The 19,726-nt window shown below is 47.6% G+C and overlaps 2 protein-coding genes across 9 annotated transcripts in view; one reads left to right on the top strand and one right to left on the bottom strand.

The window, feature by feature from the left end:
* The first annotated feature begins 4,798 nt into the window (after positions 1 to 4,798).
* The window catches only part of MYBL2 (MYB proto-oncogene like 2), a 39,380-nt gene continuing 24,452 nt past the window's right edge, over positions 4,799 to 19,726 (top strand). For 2 of the 5 annotated variants that reach the window (XM_044986098.1, XM_044986097.1), the window contains exons 1-3: positions 4,799 to 5,035; positions 14,599 to 14,813; positions 19,026 to 19,119. In XM_044986098.1, the coding sequence (XP_044842033.1) occupies positions 14,653 to 14,813; positions 19,026 to 19,119 (255 nt within the window). In that variant the 5' untranslated portion in view covers positions 4,799 to 5,035; positions 14,599 to 14,652. Of the gene's footprint in view, positions 5,036 to 14,598; positions 14,814 to 16,353; positions 16,712 to 19,025; positions 19,120 to 19,726 lie in introns of those variants that run through there. The other 3 variants (XM_044986099.1, XM_044986101.1, XM_044986102.1) reach the window with 3 other exon arrangements.
* Positions 8,852 to 13,871, bottom strand: LOC123348574. Of its 4 annotated transcripts, none has more exons than XM_044986103.1 (2): positions 13,750 to 13,871; positions 8,852 to 10,325 (listed from the first exon to the last, which is right to left on the bottom strand). In XM_044986103.1, exon 2 carries the CDS (start codon positions 10,285 to 10,287, stop codon positions 9,436 to 9,438), a length of 852 nt encoding a protein of 283 aa, XP_044842038.1. In that variant the 5' UTR covers positions 10,288 to 10,325; positions 13,750 to 13,871; the 3' UTR covers positions 8,852 to 9,435. The 4 variants fall into 4 exon arrangements, with proteins under 4 accessions (XP_044842038.1, XP_044842039.1, XP_044842041.1 ...); XM_044986104.1 differs by having other exon boundaries at positions 8,852 to 10,360; positions 13,750 to 13,817; XM_044986106.1 differs by having other exon boundaries at positions 8,852 to 10,322; positions 13,750 to 13,792.

The raw sequence follows: 19,726 nt of genomic DNA, 5'->3' as shown, positions 1-19,726 counted from the left end.
AACAGAGGGGAAGAAATATACTTAGGCAAAGATAAGATTCTTTCTGGATCAGTGTTTTTAAAGTGTAAGACACCATGTAAATTTAGAAGGGGCAGCCATGTGGAAGACTACATAGAATTTAAAAGGAACATTTTCACACAGTTAATGTCTACAATTTAAGGTGTTTTTCAAAACCAAAAAGCCACACCATACTTTTTGCACAGATTGATTCTATCCGTGGGCTATTTACCACCTGCTTAATGCAACAGTGAGGCTTTGTCTACACTACAGGGGAAATTCGATCTAAGCTACACAATTTGAGTTACATGAATAGTGTAACTCAAATCAGTGTAGCTTAGATTTACTTACCACAGGGTTCTCACTACGCGATGTCGACAGGAGACACTCTCCCGTCGACTCCCCCACACTTCTCGATCCAGTGGAGTACAGGAGTTGACGGGAGAGTGATCTGTGGTCGATTTAGTGGGTCTAGGTCGACCGCGGATGCATCAATTGCTGCTCATGGATCCTGGGTAAGTGCAGACAAGCCCTGAGTTACTGCATATAAACTGAAATTAAAGTGGAAGTGATTGATCTTTAATTGTACAAGCTGAGTGTAAAGCAAACAAGAAAACCAAGAACATAAATGGTGAAAAGGTTTAGCATTCTTCGAATGTTAATAACCAGCTACTTGTGTAAAGAGGGGCAAGGACATCTATTTTTCTTAATTGTTTTAAAACCTGTAATTGGCACTGCATGAGAGCACCCCTTCCTCATTTATGTAACTGTGTATTATGCATCTGAGGCTCAAACCCACACAAGTAACCACCTCCTTTCTCCCCTCCTGTCTGCCATGCAGTCCTCGATCCCTGGCACCTGCTCGTAGTCCTGGTCTGCCCTATCACTACCTTCAAAGTTGCTTCTTCTGAAAGGCCTTTTCATCATTGTCCTCTTTTAGTGGAGTAGTGAAGATGAGTGAAAATCCTATTCTTGCTGCTGCTGCCCTGTGCCCCCTCCCCCCACCATGGGTGCTAAAACATCAACTTGCATTGCTTGTCAGGAAGAGAAGCTAGCATTCTTTCCTGCCTAGCATGCTGTTGACACTATACAAATATGCACCATATGCTGCTGGCAGAAGTGGCAATTCCATTGACTTCACAGACTTTTGCTTACTTATGCCAGCTATGAATATGGTCCCCAGCATCCTTTACTACACCTCTACCCTGATATAATGCGACCCGATATAACGTGGTAGAGCAGTGCTCCGGGGGGGTGGGGCTGCGCACTCCGGTGGATCAAAGCAAGTTCGATATAACACGGTTTCACCTAGAATGTGGTAAGATGTTTTTGACTCCTGAGGACAGCGTTATATGGGGTAGAGGTGTATTTACACAAGTGTAGAACTTTTAAATTCCACCGTGTCCCAGTCTGCCCTAATAATTCTGTTGTGGTGGAAGATAATCATGATTGATCAGAAATCACATTTTTAAAAAAAGGCTGCTGTGCTTTGTTTTTATAAACTTGTTACCCCGTTCACCCAAAACACTGGTTGGTACAATCCAGCTGAAGATTTACACAACCACCTTAATCTTTCCAAGAATGTATCCAATACCATTCACCAAAGCATCACAGGCTCCAGCTGAACTAAACTTTTGTCCAATCCTACTGGTATTTAGGGAGTGATGGATAGCTCCAGCCTGTGCTGTTCTTCTGTGTTTATACTTCAGACCGTAAACAAATGCTTCCTTTAGAAAGCTTTTAAAAGGTGTTTTGCCACCTGTGCTTGTTTTTGCAATAATATATTTTAGAAATAATAGTCAGCAGGGCACTCTGAGAATGCATAATAAGCAGTGTGTGACCAACCCAAGAGCTAGGGTTTATCCTTCAGTATTTCTGGTGTCCCTGTTTGCATTGCTCATGGGCCTACTGTAGTGAGCATTTAAATAGATGGAGGCATTTTCACTAAATTGTTATAACTTGCAAATTAAGCTTCCTAGGCTGATATGTAGATAGGGATAATAATGTACTTCTCTCCTTTAAAAAAAGAACTAGCATCAATGAAGGGACAGTGGCTCCTGGCCACCTCTACCAGGAATCCCTCCACTTACACTGAAATTTCATGATTATATAGTTCTTCCTTCTCATTTCATTCACCTAATAGAAGTTGAAACCATTATAGCTGTTTTGCCTCGTGGATGGTGGTTTAAGAGCAGTAGCCAATCCGAGGGCAGGGATTTGTAGTAGTAGAACTGCTGTAACTACTGTAGCTTTGATTTTCACTAACTCTACAACATGCAATTCCCTATTTGGTAGATACACTGAAGCCTGTCCGTGATTAGTAACAGGCTTTGTCTCTTATACTTGCAAAAATCAGCCTATAATTCTGCACAAGGAGAGATTACTACGTAGACAGAATGTAGATGTATTTCTACTTTGTCTTTAACCCTCCTCAAGTACCTGAGCCCTGTGTACACTCAGGCCCTCATAGTCATGTGTGATGGATGTGATATATGCCTGTGTAAACATAAGCACAGAATAAGAAAATGCCTAATTGCTGTGGTGCTGTTGTGAGTCAGTTACTGCACCCCAGCCTGATGCAGGTTTGCTTTACAAGCGAAGCAGCATGGCAGAATAACCTGCATCACACCCAGAAGGAAATTAAAATGAGTGCTGCTTTCAGAAACAGACTTCTCATCTCTACTCTTGTGGGGCCTATTGCATCACAGCCAATTACATTAGCCTGAAGGAGTGTATTTTCTTCTTCATATGTTCCCACCTCTCTTTAGGGACCTAAGCAGGAGATTGACTGTTCAGTTAGCAAAAGGTATGCTTTTGTTCAGCTGTTTGCTCCAGAAGTTAAACTGATCAGAGGCTCTCTCTCTTTTCAGTCAGGCTCCATCTACCCTAGCCATGATTCTGACTAAAGTGAGTGTTGGAGGTTTGACATTGGTAAAACCTACTGCAGATTAATAGACTATTTAAAGAGATCTTATACTTGGAGTCATCCAGGGAGTGGTGGCAGAGAACAAAGATACTGTTCAAGCTCACACCTGCTAAAGAACTCCATGGTTATGAATAAACTACCATATAATGTATTATCCCTAAAGCCATCCACAAGCAAGACTAAGTGCCTCTGTGTGGAACCTCCTCCCGTTGCCAGTTTGCCAAACCTCCACCCTTTTCTCATACCTCTTCATCTGTCAAGGCCCAAATATAGGATCCAGAGAATGCTGAATTCATCCATAATAAGGGACACCAAAATTATTCTTGCACAAACCTTAAAATAGGGCAGGGGTTTCTCTCTATCAATGTAAGTGACTTTGTACTCTGTTTCTTGTATCTATGTCAATTGTAAATAATTTTCATCAATAAAAGTGAGAGGATACTAGACCAGTATGGAATGAAAGGAGCTTTAAAAGTAGGATGAGAGGTGCCCCTGAAAACACAGATCATGTGAGAAGTTCCTAAGGGTACATCTACACTACCCGCCCGGGTCGGCGGGTAGCGTTCGACTTCTCGGAGTTCGACATATCATGTCTCATCTAGACGCGATATGTCAAACTCCGAACGTACTCCCGTCGACTCCAGAACTCCACCACCGCGAACGGCGGTGGCGGAGTCAACAGGGGAGCTGCGGACTTCGATCCCACGGCGTCTGGACGGGTGAGTAGTTCAAACTAAGGTAGTTCGAGTTCAGCTACGAATAGCGTAGCTGAACTTGTGTACCATAGTTCGACCCCCCCCCCCAGTGTAGACCAGGCCTAAGAAACCCACTTCCTTCCATGAGGGCCATATAAAGTGATTACAGAAATAATACACGAAGCTACTTCAACTCTGTATGCTCCAGCGCCTTCCTACATTACAAAACCCTACTTCACAAGACAATGTGACTAAAAACTGCCCCATGAGAAAAGGCTTCAGCTGCTTTATAAACACTTAGAAGATGCTCTGACTTCTAAGCCAGGGGTTCTTAAACTTCATTGCACCGTGACCCCCCTTCTTACAACAAAAATTACTGTGTGACCCCAGGAGCGGGGACCGAAGCCTGAGCCCCGCCACCCCGTATGGGGCAGCCAAAGCTCCACCACCTTGTCTGGAGGGGGGCAAAACCCGAGCTCAAAGACTTAAGTTGCAGGCAGGAGGCCTGTAGCCTGAGCCCTTCAGCCTTAGGGCCCCATTAAAATGGGGTTCTGACCCATAGTGTGAGTTGAGAACCACTGTGCTAAGTGTTAAAGGACAGGCCTCTGAGTCATGGGATCCAAGATCTGTTCCTGGCTGCGTGAGTTAGGAAAACTAAGAGAAGCGACTTGTCCACTCTGTAAAATGGAGATTTTAAGTGGGACCTGAAACCTTTTCTGGGGGTTGCATACCCTTGAGCTAGTCACTTCCCCATCTGTAAAATGGGGATAATGATACGCCACATCTCCAGCCCGGCTTCTTTATGTAGATCGTAACTTCTTCCGGGGCTATCTGTGTTATTCCATGGAATTACCAGGATTCCACAGCTACCCTTAGCAGCCTACTCCAGAGCTTAACCTCCCTTACAGCAAGGCCTCTTTCCCCAGTAGCTAACCCAGCTCCCGCGCGTGCTGCAGATCAAGCCTGTTACTTCTCGGCCTGTCTTCCCTGGGCGCGTGGGCTGCCCACCGCAGTGAGGCCCTGCGCTCTCTCCAGGGGGGACCCCTCGCCAATGCAGTGATTTGCGACGAGGGAAACGAGCCGTCGTCAACGCAGCCTCCTTTAGAGAGCAGAGCTGCTCTTTTGTCCTCGCCAGGCTCCCATAGAGCTCAGCCTGTTTTGCTTCCTGCCTGCAGAGGGATCCGCCGCGGCCAGCCCCGCAGCCGGGCTGATGGCCCTTGCCCACGTGCGGGTGGGGGCGCCGGGCCCGTTTCCTCGGCATGCCACGGCCGTGCCGCCTGCGAGCCGGGCTTTGCTCTGGGCTGAGCTAACGCACAGACGCGGGCTCCCAGCACGGCAGCCTGCAGGATGCTGAACGGGACATGGCTGCTCTCCCGCGGCGCCCCGCCACTCGCACCTTGCCCGGGACGCTGCTGAGGTAACTGCGTTTCTTTTTGTGTAAACCCCCCCGCCTTCCAGCTGCCAGGGGAGGGCGGGTGTTGTGTCACTCGTGCCAGAGCGGAGAGAGTCTCTCACACACACACCAGCCCCAGCCGCCACCAGTGTCTCCAGAGGCGGGTCCGGGCTTGGGCCAGCCCCGCTGTCATGCGTGGAACGTGCAGCCCCTAACCCCAGCCGCGCCGGGTTCCTGGAGGATGAGGCCGGGAGGGACGGTGGGGACGGGCTCCGCCGAGGGGGTGGATTCCATTAGGTATAAACGTTTTTCTCCGTCTCCCCGCCGCAGAGATACAGCGGGATGCTCGTGTAAACACACTTCCCACCCCTGACCCTGAGCCGCTGCGTTCTCTCCCAGCGGGCACAAGCCAACTTCAGGGTTTCCTCCTCGGCTCCTGCCATCGCTCACCCCGCTCTTCAGCCCCTCCTGCGTGTCCTGTACCTGGACCCAGCCGGGCCCTGCTCAGGCTGCTTGTGTGCTCAGCTGGTGCACTAGCCTCCCGGCCCCTGGCACGTCGTGGCTCTTTGAGTTCACAAACCAGGCAGCCCCCCTAAGCTTGACCCCGGGGTGATCCTCTTTTGTGAGGTCAGCCATCTCGCTGCTGTGTGTAAAGGGCTTGTGTCTCCCAGGATGCCGTAGTCCCGCCTTAAGGACGGGCCAGTCTTGATGTTAGGACAGTTACTTAGCTGGGCACACCGCCCTGATGGGCTGTACTCAGGGCAGGTGAGCAGGGACTAAGTAGGGGAAGAGATGCCAGGAGTCCAGCTAAGACTTAAATGTCTCGTAAGACAGAGAGAGACCCTAAATTCTGCCTTAAAAATCAACCCAGGAGAGATTCCTTTAGCAAGAGTGAGACTTGGCAGGGCTGGTTTCATCTGCCAAGTTACAGCTTTGGGGGTAACAGTTCACTTAGTGATATAGACAAAGGGGCGGGGGAGTCTTCTTCCCCCAATGTACATGTACAACCCCACTGAATGGAATTATTTGCAACCCTCCTGGCTCCGGTTTCAAATATCTAGGATGCAAAACCATTGCACAAAAGAACTCACTGTTCACCTACATTTTGCAGAGATGGGAAGTTATTCCACCTGCTGGCCTTGCTCAGTGTAGCCCAGATTCCAGTTCAGGTGCCTACAGGTTGCCCATCTAGAAATGTCATTTCAATGGCCAGAGAGTGTTTTACCTCCTGTCCCAAAGTGGAGTGTAGCATTAATGACGTTACCTAGTTGCTACCTTGAAATAAATGGACAAAGCGCTGTAGATTCTGAAATATCATACACTAATTTAAAGATGAAATGAAGAAAGAAATAAGTATTTCCCATTTTAGAGGGGCAATCACTTTGTCATCTATTAAACTGGGTTAAAGTAGTTTCAGGTACTAACCTGCCCTTCCATCCCATCTGTTGTATAAGTGTGATCTGTCCCCTACTGCCGTGCGCTTCTGTTCACTGTAGTTTCAAGGACTTATTAAATTTCCCTTATCAAAGTTTTTGGATCAATGGTAGTTTAAATACTGGTTCAAAGGATGTGGAGCTTAATTTGACACTTAGGCCCAAGTCCACAAAGGTACTTTGATACTTAATGCAGTTTTGATGGCAAAGAACTGCTGCTGACCACAGGGGGCACCTAAACTCACTAAGCACCTATGTTTTCAGGGTATGAATTAACTAAACCTATATATTTCTGCCACCTCTGAGCACATGCACCACTGTCTTCCTTTAGACTAGTGCTTCTCAACTTTTCCAGATTACTGTATCCCTTTCAGGAATCTGATTTGTCTTGCATATCTCCAAGTGTAATCTCACATAAAACTACTTGCTTACCAAAAAAACCAAACCAACCAAGTGTTACAGCACAGTTACTGAAATTGCACACTTTCATTTTTACCATATAATAAATCAATTAGAATATAATTGTTTCAGTGGAGTATATAGAGCAATATAAACAAGTCATATGACATTTTAGTTTGTACTAACTTCACTAGTGCTTTTTATGTAGCCTGTTGTAAAACTAGGCAAAGATCTAGATGAGCTGATGTACCCCTGGGAGTACGTAGAGGTCTTCCAGGGGGGTACATGTACCCCTGGTTGAGAACCACTGTTTCTAGGCAGCTAGCTGCCTATCTCCCATCAAAGCCCCAGAACACTGCACAAACTGGGGAAGACAGGCATTTGGCCACAGGCAGGACCCAATCCTGTAGGCAGTCTGTGAGCATGTCTACAGGATCACATCCCATTCAGAACCAATCAACCTTTATTTGGAGGTGGTGGTGATCCCCTTTATGGCTTTTTGCTCAGAGCATTCATTCTCTCTCACACACCTAATGGTTATTTAAATATTCATTCACAATGGAACAGTCCTTGGGCCAGAGAGAATGACTATAGCCCAGTGGTTCAGGCACCTGCATGGGAGGCAGGAGAGCCAAGGTCCAGTACTCCTGCTCCAGTCACTGTTTTCTTTTAAATCCACAGTGGAACAATAGGAAAGATTAAGAGCATCCTGCATCAGAATATCCCATAGCTCAGTAGTTAGAGCATCCTCCTGAGGACACCCCCTCCCCTTCAAATTTTTCTCCCCCAGGCCAAGAGTGGACTTGAACCCAAATCTCCTCTATCCCCTTGAGTGCTCTACCTAGCAAGCTAGGTGCCAAGGTGGCATCACTTCCTCCTCCAGCTATTGGGTGGAGCAAGGCATGTGATTAACTTATTCCCACCAAAAATGCCCTAGCTGTCTAAACCCCCTCACACCTGGGAAGCAGAGATAGGTATCTATGCATTTCTGAGAGAAAGAAGGGTTTAGTATATAGCCCTCATCACAGGTGCTGGAACAATTTGTATGGGGGTGGTGGTGCTGAGAGCCATATAACCAAACTGTAAACCCTGTATATAAGGGAAACCACTTCAGGCCAGGGGTGCTGCAGCACCCCTAGTTCCAGCACTTACACCTCATATCAGTCTCTCCCCCTGGCTAATTCTGGCACCTCCATACCTAGTACACGGGCCTGTGGGGGCTTATTCTTAGGTGCCCCTCTCTCTGCATTCATTGTATAGGGAGGCTAGGGGCCGAGTTGGCTTTATGGATCAGTGTTGTTCCTGCAGTTTTCCCAAGCATCTAAGAAGTGAAGTGTTACAACAGTGAGTCACAAGGCCTAAATCCCTTAATTCTCCCCCCTCCTCATCATGACCCAGCCAATTAGTTTAGGCAAGGTTGAAAATAGGCTCATGTTTCAAATGAGCTGTTCTCTTCCCCAAAAACAGTTACTAAGTATTGTCTTGTTGGGATATTTCACCTACACTTAGTTACCTATAATTACTGGTTTTAGATTTAGATCCCTACTTGGGCTCCCATGCAGAAACTCACAAGAATATGTATGCTTTCAGTGTGTGCTGTATGCGCCACTCTGCTATGAATGGAGGTATAGCACTACTCTCTGACCTAATCCATTGTTCCTGTGTAGTTTTATGTAGCTGTTAGAGTAGCCAGTTGACTGGTCATTTCACCATTTCCCCCCCCCCCCCTCCCCATGGTCAATTAAGTTAGGATCTTGCATGGTCACGTATTCTAGTTCATGTACTTTTATTTTTTAAGCTTCTTGCAGGATAGAGTCATTTGTAGGTTAAGTGTACCTATTGGTTTAACAGCTGGCTGCTTTTCCCCCATAAATATTACCAATGAGAATATGCACCTACACCTGAGCTGAAGGAGAGTAATAGCATTATGTTCCCTGAGCAAAAGGAGCAGAGGGTCTCACTATCTTGAGGCATGACAGCTGACCAGTAATAATAGCTATGCACAAGATGGAGTTCTTCTCTTTATTTGCACACTACAAACACAATTAAGACAGGAGAGTTTTACAAGGCAGTCAGCTTACTATGAAGGTCACAGATTAAGTTCAGGGCTATTGAGCAAGAGTCAACATCCAGTTGATTTAAAAGACACACCAAGGTGATCTAGGAATTCAGAACAGCTTCCTCCACCCAATAGTGTCCCTACCAAGTTTCCACACTAGATTTTTTTTGGGGGGGTGGGAGGAAGAGAAGAATAGAGGGAAGGAGGGTAAAAAGCCCTTCCCCAGGTGGAGAAAGGCATTGTGCTTGCAGCAACAGAGCCTCACCCAGGATGGTTCCCACCATTTGCAGCTGAAACTATTTGTTAAAAAAGACTTCAGAGATTTGCCATCAGGTGAGCTAGTTTCCAACACAGATGAACACCCTCAACTGTAGTCAGGCTTTATACACTGGCCTCTTGTGCAGCAGACACCCTGGCCCATGCATCACTTATGTTTGCATGATGCAGAGCACATGCACTACCAGAGAGTGTCCCAAGTAATGTCACCGGAGAACTTAGTGCGATGGCTTTGGCCATCGACCACTGAGCTAAGCTCACTCCTTTCCTCTCTCATTTGAGCAGTTTTGATTTTTGTGGCCCATTTGGCTTGTCAGCCCATCTGTCAGAGAGGGGATAGCAAAGTCAAATGGCTTCATGCAGTGAGCAGTAGTTAAGGGCTCTGGCTCACTCCCCTGGGTATCATAACTGAGAGACCTGAAGGCAGGAGCATAAGATCTCTTGGTAGCGGCACCAGGCCAAGCCAAAGCAATAGCAAAGACAGATTTCTCCAGAGATGGGGTATCTGGTTTCAGAGATCCCAGTGACCTCAGCTCTTCTACACTTGCATCCAGAGAAAGAGTGTTGTCCAGAGGGGCTTGTATCTCAGAGATCTCCCAGATGGGTGGAGGTGGCTTCCTGAGACTGGAGAATTCAGTTGTTATCTCAGAGCTTTTAGAGAGCAAGTTCTCCATTGATTTGGGGTGCTTTTCTTCCTTACATGGTGTGGAGGACTTGGCATCACAAAATACATCTATTATAGAGTTGGCTCTGCTATTGGATTCAGAAACCACACTGGACAAGTCAAAGGTAACTGGAACACTGGGGGTCTTGCAGAAGTAAGCAAGACCACCATCACAAAGGCCCTGGGTCACACAATTCAAGTCACCCTTCACACAACTGCTCAGAGACTCTGGCCACTTGAGGACAAGCTGAGAACTGCCTTTTGTTGTGTTCTCCAAGTCAAGGATGCCATCCCAGGCATCTGGTTTAGAGGTACTGTCGGTCTCCAAGTAGTAGCTGATGCCAGGAGAAAAGTTGATGCAGCTGGAAGCTCCTGCCACAAACCCATGTTCCAAGATCTCCTTTAATGTCACAAGGTTGGTACTGCTCCTCTGGGTGGAAGACATCACAGGATCTCCAAACTATGGCACTCAGTCTTGTCCTGCTGCATCCAACAGACACCTTGTGAGTAAAGGAAGCCTTGACAGAGGGAAAAGAAGTTATCCTTCACAGGGCTCCCTTTTCCAGAGCCCTAACTCTGGGCTTGTCTAGAGTAGAGAGATTCTGACTACTTTAAACTATCCCCATGTATCATTAAAGCAGCCACCCCACAATATGGATGTAGTTATACCAAGGACTGTACACTAGTAGGCCTGTTTCTGGTTCAGGAAACAAAATAAGCTCTACTGATAGAAGGCACCTTTATACCAATATAGCTGCACCCACACTGTCGTTATACCAGTATAACTGTACTCGTTAGAAACCTGCACACCCATGACACCAGTAGAACCATAGTATAGACCAGGCCTTACAGTAGCTTTTCCATCTTTAAAGATGTAAGCTCAAGGATGAGGCAGGCATTGGACATGAACTAGGTTACGATAAGCCAGAGGTGGGCAAACTATGGCCCACAGACCACATCTGGCCAATGGGGCCCTCCTGCCCAGCCTGAGCCCCCAACCCCTCCCTTGCTGTTCCCTCTCCCCTGCAGCCTCACTCACTGTGCCCTTGGCGCAATGGTCTGGGCAGCAGCACAGCTGCAGAGCCGTGGCCTGACCTTGTGCTGCATGGTGGCGTGGCTGGCTCTAGTCCACCAGTGCTCCAGGCAGTGCCGTAAGGGGGAAAGGGGTTGGATAGAGGGCAGAGGAGTTCAGGGTGGTGGTTGGGGGAAAGGGGTGTGGATAGGGGTTGGGGCAGCTGGAGGGCAGGGAACAGGGGGGGTTGAATGGGAGCAGGGGTCCTGGGGGGGCAGTCAGGGGCAGGGGTTCCAGGGTGGTCAGGGGACAGGGAGAAGGGGTGGTTGGATGGGCAGGAGTCCTGGGGGGCCATTAGGGGATGAGAAGCAGGGGGGTCAGATAGGGGGCAAGGGCTGGGCCACGCCTAGCTGTTTGAGGAGGCACAGCCTCCCCTAACAGGCCCTCCATATAATTTCAGAAACCCGATGTGGCCCTCAGGCCAAAAAGTTTGCCCACCCCGCTATAAACCCACCTTCCTCATTTATATTTCCAACCAGCATTTAAAAGGTTTCGGTTGGTTTTGAAACAGCACCCATTGCCAATCCTTGCAGCACTGGCAGACAGAGGTCATCCGATTAGAGGACTAGAAGCCAGGAGAGCAAAGGGATAATCTTGGCTCTCTCACAAACTTCCTCATTGAACTTGGACAAGAGCATTAATCCTCATCTGTAATATGGGAGCAAGACTCGTTTCCCAGGGGTGTCATTAGGTGGGACTAATTAGTGTTTGTAGAATGCCTTAAGATTTACACAGATAGTACTCGATAGTAGAGAGGTAGAGGTTGTTAACAGGTTGGAAGCTTGTGAGGTGTGAAGAATGTAAACAAGTGGTACCACTGTCCTGCCAGCTGGCTATTTCTAGCATTTGGTTCAGGAGCATCAGCTGTAGCTGGCAAAGCTCACCTGAAAATGCTTTTTACCCCACAAACTCATACTGCTTTGGTTCCTCTTTAAGGGTTGGCTTTGAATGGCTCCAGTCCTCGTGTCCCACCATTCTTATAAGCAAAGTCAGACTAAGGAGAGGGGACTTTTCAGAACACCTACAGAGGAGAGCCCACTTTGTCATTTGGGGTCTGGTGCTAGAGACCATTTAGCAGTTCCCTGTGCTTCATACTGTGAGCGCCTCCTACACCACTGGGGCTGCTTGCTACATGGTTACCCTTCAAGCAGAAACATTTGTAGCTCTTCTCCCACCACTCTAGACTAGAGAGTAAACCAGGAATTCCCATGTGCTGGCTAGGGCTTTTCATCTGGCCATGTGTATTTTAGGGACAGTATGTCCCTTGGAGGGACCAAGTCAACTTTAAGATAACATTTGTCTGGAAGCTTTGTACTAACAATAGTTTACATGCAACACCTAAGATGACCAGCTTCCTTCAGCTAGAAAGAAGCTTTCTATTCCCTTGGCATTGACTAGCACATGGCTTTGTCTGTCAGGCACATCTGTTACCAAAGAGGCCTTTGGATAGGGGAGCAGAAAAATCCCTTCTAAAGAGGTTAAGATTAAAACCTCAAGTCACAATGTACCAAAGGTTCCATAGCAGGAACTGGATTTTTTTTTTTTTTTAAATAGGCAAGCTTCAAAACACACACACACCCCACATTCAGTGGACAGTGTCCCTTTAAGGGCAGCTCAGTATTCAACATATCAGCTTAGATGACAAAGCTGAAGTCCTCCAGTGGGATGGAGGGGCAGAATACATGGGAAAAGGCAGTCAAGTGAACTGCTGCTCAGTGGGGACTTGGGAGAAGTCACTCACGGAAGAGCTCAGTGCTGTTCCCCAGAAGCGTTGCACTATCCTGGCCTCCAGGGTGGTCTTGCTAAAAGGTGGTCGAGCTCAAGCAGACATTATGGGCTTGATGCAGAAGTTACTGGCTGGGTTCTCTGGCCTGTGTTATGTGGCAGGTCAGACTGGATGATCACGATGGTCCCTTCTCGCTTTACAGTCTGTGATTCTATGTTGGATCTTTAGCACAGCCAAAGCCCTGCTTCAGATAGTCCAGGGTTGGGCTTTAGTCCTAGCGATAAGTCCACTAAGACTATTAAACCAAGATGTAGCATACATGCGCACCTGAGACTGCTGTTGAAACAGATCATGACAGGGCAAGGAAGAAGAAAGAACTGTATTAAGACATTCTCCTCCCCCCCCCCCATCATGAAATCAGGAGCACATTAAAAATCACACACTAGACAGCTATTATTCCTGTTAAAAGAGGACACTAAAAAGTCTCTGAATTTGGATCACTTTCTGACACCTTATAGAACAAGCCTTTTTTTTAGTCCCTAATCTTGCAAGTGATTGGGGCCAGATAAGTCTCACTAATCAGCATATTATATAGTCTCCCTGTACTCAGTCCACAGGCTAGTGGGTTACAGCAATACTGCTGTGCTTACAGAGAAGCTCACTCTAGTCAGTAGAGCCATACACCCAATCGCAGTAACATCATTAGCCTTACTTTTAACAACACTAGTTTGTTTCCATATTTCTTCTACCTCATACACCCACATATAGGTGGGTCTTACACAGTAATGGGGGGTGGGGGGAAGAGAAGAGAAGTGCTTTTAAGAAGCAGCAGGAAAGGAGCACAAGACACAGAAATGGGGGTAGGGAGGCAGCAGGTACATGACCAGATCCTGAGATTACTTTTAATTTGCTTTTGACATGAGGTTTGAAGAGCCCCTTGAACATGAGAGAGAGTGAGTAAAAGCCATTAAAATTATGTAATGGTAAATGACTGTACAGGCAGTTTTTGGAAGCCTAGAATTCTTTTAAGGCAAAATGTAATTAAAACAAACCACTAATATTTGAAAAATAACAGAAGGGGAGAAGAGTCCCTTCTAGGAACAACTCACCTCTTATTTCTGCAGAAATTCTTACCACCCCCTACTCCTATTCTGCTATGCAATGATGCTGCTTTTATAGCACTGGTAATTAGCTAGCAGGCCCTTGTCATTTCCTATTAAGCTAATTTGGGAGGAGATGGATTTTCAGCTTGAGGGTGATGATACTGTCAACGACCAACCTGAAGCTGCTTTACGGGGAGGTTATCCATCAGTCCTGCAGAGACCTGCACACATGCTTAGCTTTATGCATGTCAGTTAAGAGTCCCATTGGGGGTGCTTAAAGTTAAACATAAGTCTCTGCAGGACCAGGGCCTGTAAGCAGAGGGAAACCTATATCAGAATTGCATCAATAATGCAATATATTTGCAGGGTTTATATGTAGCCTGTCCACTTAGAGCTGTTATAGACTTCTTGGGGAGACATTAATTCACAGAAATTAAGCATCAGAAATAAGAAATAAGATTGCGAGAGCTGGTTGGTAGCGAACTCCTGAGTGCTGTGCACAAAAAAATAGAAATAACCCCAACACACACACAGCTGCTGGAGTAGCTCTGAACCAGATAAATGTGCCCATGCAATTCTTTTTGTGAGGAGCAACAGTGCCATCTGCTGGCAATGGTGAGTTCTGTGTAAGTATGTGCTCCCAAGGAGATAAACCTACAGCACCAGGCCGCTCAAACGTTTTCATTGGGGAGCCCACATCTCAATAGAGAGATTGTCTTGTGAACACCTCTTCTCGCCTTTGGAAAGGTGCAGACCAGTTCCCTTCCATTCGCAATCCTGTAGCATCCCCATAGAACTTCGGCAGCTGTTTACATGGAAAAGCAACATGGGGAAAGTATTTTGATGTGTTTTTAGCTGTCTTCAGTGTGATGTAGCGGCTTGGAAACAAAGAGGAGGAGGCAGCAGCATATGACCAGCCAGCTCTCCAAAGGTCACCAGAAAGTGGTCCATGGACAAGAGTTTGGGAGCTGCTGCAATTACATCAGTGATGAATGTGAATCCTCTCCTCAATTATTTTATCCTGGGTACCCATTAAACAAACCAGTGTCCTGCATACCTGAGCACTCAAGGTACCTCTCCCTTTTACACGTATGGGTGTTTTTTAGTCTGCTTGCATGGATTTAAGGCGCTTTTCTTTCTGACTCTTCCACCTTGTGTTTTGACTGTGCCATTGGGGTCTTTAACATGTCTTATGAACTTCTCTCTTTCGAGCAGGTTGTTTGGAGGTGGTGGGGACTGCTGTCAGAGGTTGTGAATAGGTGTTAAGAGATGGCAGAGAAGGCTGGGGTATGATGGTCTGCTTTTATATATGGCTGTGTGATGGTTCTCCTTTTAAACCTTATTCACCCATCATGCTGCAAATCTGGAATGTGGAGGTTCCATTGTTTGATCACTTAGCCACGATTCAGCAAAGTGCTTAAACACGTTTAACTTTAAGCATGTGCTTAAGTCTTTTGCTGAATCAAAGCCATTGTCTGTGAACTTATCTGTACAGACATTTACACCAGTGCTGTCTTTGTTATTGTATTGTTGGAATGGCTACAAATGTGACTGCTCTGATTAAATAGTCATTCAGGGTACACGTAGGACATTGTATGTAGAAGAGTGCAATTCTTCACCCTTCTTTCTTCAGTGCTGCCCTGCAAAATACAGGTAAACATCTCTGCATATGCTCCTCTGCAGGCATGGGCCTCTGAAGATAAAATCACTTCCCTTGAGTGGTCTTCCCTCTGTAAATCCCAAATAACATATGCCGATAACAGTAATAATAGAAATAATAGCTCTTCTATATGACTTCTAGTCTTCAAACACTGTGCAAACATTAATCCTCCCAGCGTCCCTCTAAACAAATGGAGAAAATCTTCTGTTGCCTGGCATAGAAAGCCGCTTTTTTTTTTTTACTCAAAGAACAAGGGCCATATTCAGCCCTGGAATAACCGTAATTTAGCACATATGTAGCACTTCTCACACGTAGATCTCAAAGCCCTTAACAAACGTGATTAGGCATCATTATCCCTGTTTTACAGATGGGGAAACTGAGGCACAGAGTTAAGTGACTTGGTCAAGGTCACAGAGTGAGTCAATGACATAGCCAGGAACAGAGCCCAGGTCTCCTGACTTGTAGCCCAGTGGGCTGTCCACTTCAATGGGATTGGCACCCTGCGTGAATTCAGTCTTAGTGGCCTGACTGAATTTAAAGGCTGTGTCATGGAGGCATGATGAGCCTGGCCACAACAGGGAGAGAGGAGACCCATGAAAGCCCCCGAAATCAGTGGGGCTTCTGCTTGGGAGCAGAGATCTATCTCTGTAGGTCAGCTTTCGGGATTGGTGCCTTACCATGCCAAGTACATTCAGGTCTGCCAAGGAGACCGTGACCCCCACGAGCGCACCCAGTTTTAAGGAACAAACAAACAGAAGTTGGGTTTGCAGACCCGATGCACCCATGCAGGGTGCCTGCCGTTCGGAGGCATTGATGCATGCATTTCTTTTTGCACGCCTAGCTGGACATGCATGCCTCTATTTTGCACCCGTCCTTTGCATGTCTGTATTTCACATCCATTATTTCTCGCTTTAATAAGAGTCGGGGGCGGGAGAGGAGGAGAAAGGGAAGGAGTTTTTGCAAGCGGCCCGCGCGCGCCTCTTTTCCTCCCCCCGCTTTTTTTGTTCCTCCCTCTCCCTCCTTTTATTTTTGCGCTTCTCGTCGCTCTCGCGCAGGCTCGGCTGGACCCCGGGGTGGAGTTGGCGCGAGATAGGAAAGTTGCCTCCTGTGCTGTACGCCGGGCAGGCGCGAGCTTCCCCCCGCGTCCAGCCCGCCGCGCGCGCTAACCGGGGGGCGCCGGGGTTGCACCCCCGGCAGAGGCCGGCTCCGGGGCCAAGGGATGCGGCATCCCCCTGGCGAGCCGCTGTGATTTTCTCGCGATTGATGTTTTTAATGCACAAAGGGCAGGATGGCTCGCAGGACCCGCGGGTGAGTCTCATGCAATGGGGCGAGCTTCGTGCCCGCCCTGGGGGGTAAGCTGGGTTTGTTGCATTGCACCCCCCTTCCCCATTCCCCCCTCTCCCTGGTATTTCAGGGGAGAGAATCCACTCCCTCCATTTCCCTTCCCCTATATGGGGGATCTTGCTCGGCACGCAGGGGAATCTATAATGCACAGAATTATTCTCCCCACGACTGGCTAGGAAGGGGATACGATCAGAGAGTGGGGGGCAGCCTGGGATCTGGGTTAAAGTGCTGCTTTAAAATGGCCTGCTTGCAAAATGTGAGGGTGGGGAGAGGAGCAGCCATGTCTGGCATGAGGAAAAAAGTTTTTTTGACTCTCAAGTGATCAGGTCAGTTTGGGGCTGGTGAAAGGTGCCAGTTTGATTATAAAGTCTTTGGGGCAAGAACAGTTGCTGATCAGATGGTAGGAGCAGCACCAAGCCCAGTGAGGCCCTGCTCTTCTTTCTAGCCCGTGGGTGTGTTACTGTGATAAAGACAATAGTATATAGGCAAACCAAGCTAAACTATAACACAGACTAAGTGGTTTATCAAAAAAGATTATGCTCCGGGTGTAAGGATCAAACCTACCCAATATCTTGCCCTTTTTTTACCCATATTCAGTCTGAGGTTGTGTGCTTAGATGAAAGCTTCTTGCTCCCTAAATATTGAGAAGGAATCAAAAGTTCAGTTTGTTTCCTCCCTCTTTCAATAAAAATTACAGCTCTTAAGCCTATCGGATCAAGTCCAGTTGCTCTACCTATCTGGATAAGGGAGCTGGAGGCTGGGCTGGGTCATGGGTTTGGACATGGGTACAAAATAAAGCAAAAGGCTTGCACTGGGCTAGTGGCTCTCAAACTGAGCTGTGAAGAGCTGCCTGGTCACATGGTGCTGGTGGCTGCTCCTCCTTAGCTAGTCAATCATATTAAATACTTCCCTAATGTTATTTGGATGTGACTGTGAAGTTGTTCTGGAGATCGATGGCATGTACTCGCCAGCTTGAGAGAAGGGGAGGTGGGCTGCAGTCATGGAGGCAATGTGAGCAGCTCATGAAGAAGTGGTCAGTGCCTATGGAGTACTTGACTGTGACTAGACAGCTGATGTGCTGTAACTGCTACTTATCTCACTGATCCTAAGCACCTCACTGTCACCTTGGCTGGGTTTGAACTGGTGGCCTAGCTCCCTTGGGTACTTAATATGGCCCCCATTATGGTAGTATCTATGTGTTTCACAGTCTTTAATGTGTTTACCCATGAGGTAGAGCAGTGCTGTTCCCTGTTGTGAAGGTGGGGAACTGAGGCACAGAGAGTATATCTATTGCAGCTGGGAGCCTGCCTCCCAGCCCAGGTAGAAAGACTTGAGCCAAGCTAGCATGTTCAAAATAGCAGTGTGGAAACTGCAACAGCTCAAGCTAGTGATTTGAGCTCAAATGCAGGGGCATGGACTCTGGATGTTCCATCATAGGCGAGCTGAATCCAAGCCTACCCAACCCCCTGGGTCCAAGCTCAGGTGGCTAGCCCAAGCCTCCGCTGCAGTGTCCACACAGCTATTTTACCTGGCTTGGGCGGCATGCTCCCAGCTGAAGTGTAGACATACCTAGAGAAGCTAAGTGACTTGCCCATGGTCACACAGGAAGTCTGTGGCAGAGAGAATCTAGGTCTCCCAAATACTAGGTTAGTACCTAACCACTTGGCCAACCTTCCTCTCTAAAGTTAAAAAAGCTGCATATCTTCTTTTAGTTTTTAAAGGGTCTTTGTCCCTGCAGTGGATGGGGATGTGACACTTCCCAGGGTTGTGAGGTGCCTCACTTCCACCTGTCTTTACTGAGAAGAAGCTGTGCCAGGGCCTGCCAGGGGTCAGCTCCCCACCTCTACCAACTACAGGCAACACAACCAGTGTGACACCAGCTTTCAGTAGAGACTTTACATGATACTCTTTGGTGAACTGATATGTAAATACCAGACCCAGGGATCTCTGTAACTCATATGCATCCCTGTGGCCTTTGCCAGTTGGCATCAAGAGCTGCTTGCATCACAGGGGAGTTGAGCTGTGCTCCTTGATGCTGTTTGCCAATAACAGAGCCAGATTTGCAAAGATGCTCTCCTAAGCAGAGAGTGCAACCCCTATTGGCAGGCAGTTACTTGATACCTAGATTGTTGAGGTGAGCTAGCTGTGTTTGGGAAATTTGGCCAAAACTTTGTGAAAAGGCCCAGGAGCAGAGGCAGAGCTCTGGGTTGCACTGGGGTATTTGTTCCAGCTGCCGCATCTCTCATAAAACAAAACGAACCCTCTTGGTTTTGTGTAGTGAGGAGCAAGATGAGCTGCATTACCAGGACACGGACTCAGACGTGCCAGAGCAGCGGGAGAACAGGTGCAAGGTCAAGTGGACTCATGAAGAGGTAGGTGACAACAGGGAAAGCGTGTTGTCTCTTCGAGGGGGTGTGGATAGAGTGGCAGGAGGGAGGAGTAAGGCCTGCTCTCTAGGGCACCTCAGGACTTCCTGTGCGGAGAAGCTGTGAGGTGAACTGTCTGTTCTACAACAGCTCTCCCCGAGCTGTGCTGTGCCCCAGGGGCAGGGCTGCAGCATGGTACGGGGGATTAGTCCTCTCTGCCCAGCCATGTCAAGGGCCTACCGGGTTGTAATCCAGCAGCATAGATCGGCTCTCAGCCTACATCTCTACTGGGCCTAAAACACACCGACTGGAGCACAGTTTGGCCCTGTCCATGCAGTTTGACTCAAACCATGTTAGAACGTAGGTGGGCCAACGCAGTATTTAATTACAGCAGTTGAACGCTTGTTTTCAATGAGTAGCCTGGGCCTGTTTGCTTAAAAATTGATGCCAACCATTTACGGCCCAGGTTAGAAATCCTGCCTACCGGGTGTTGCTACAGGCAGCTGGGGTGATGCTGGGTTTGGGCTGGTTTTTTGGGGTTTTTTTGGACATGATGATAAATGGCAGGACAAAGGTTCAAGGCCTTATCTCTCCAGCTGCAATACTTAGTGAC

This window comes from Mauremys mutica, chromosome 13, assembly GCF_020497125.1.
Source record: "Mauremys mutica isolate MM-2020 ecotype Southern chromosome 13, ASM2049712v1, whole genome shotgun sequence".
Taxonomy (NCBI): Eukaryota; Metazoa; Chordata; order Testudines; family Geoemydidae; genus Mauremys; species Mauremys mutica.
Note: the sequence above shows the minus strand (reverse complement) of the source record. Positions and strands in the feature narration are given on the sequence as shown.

Coding starts and splice junctions, on each gene's coding strand:
- LOC123348574 (XM_044986103.1), bottom strand. CDS start 10,287: ATGTCTTCCACCCAGAGGAGCAGTACCAACCTTGTGACATTAAAGGAG.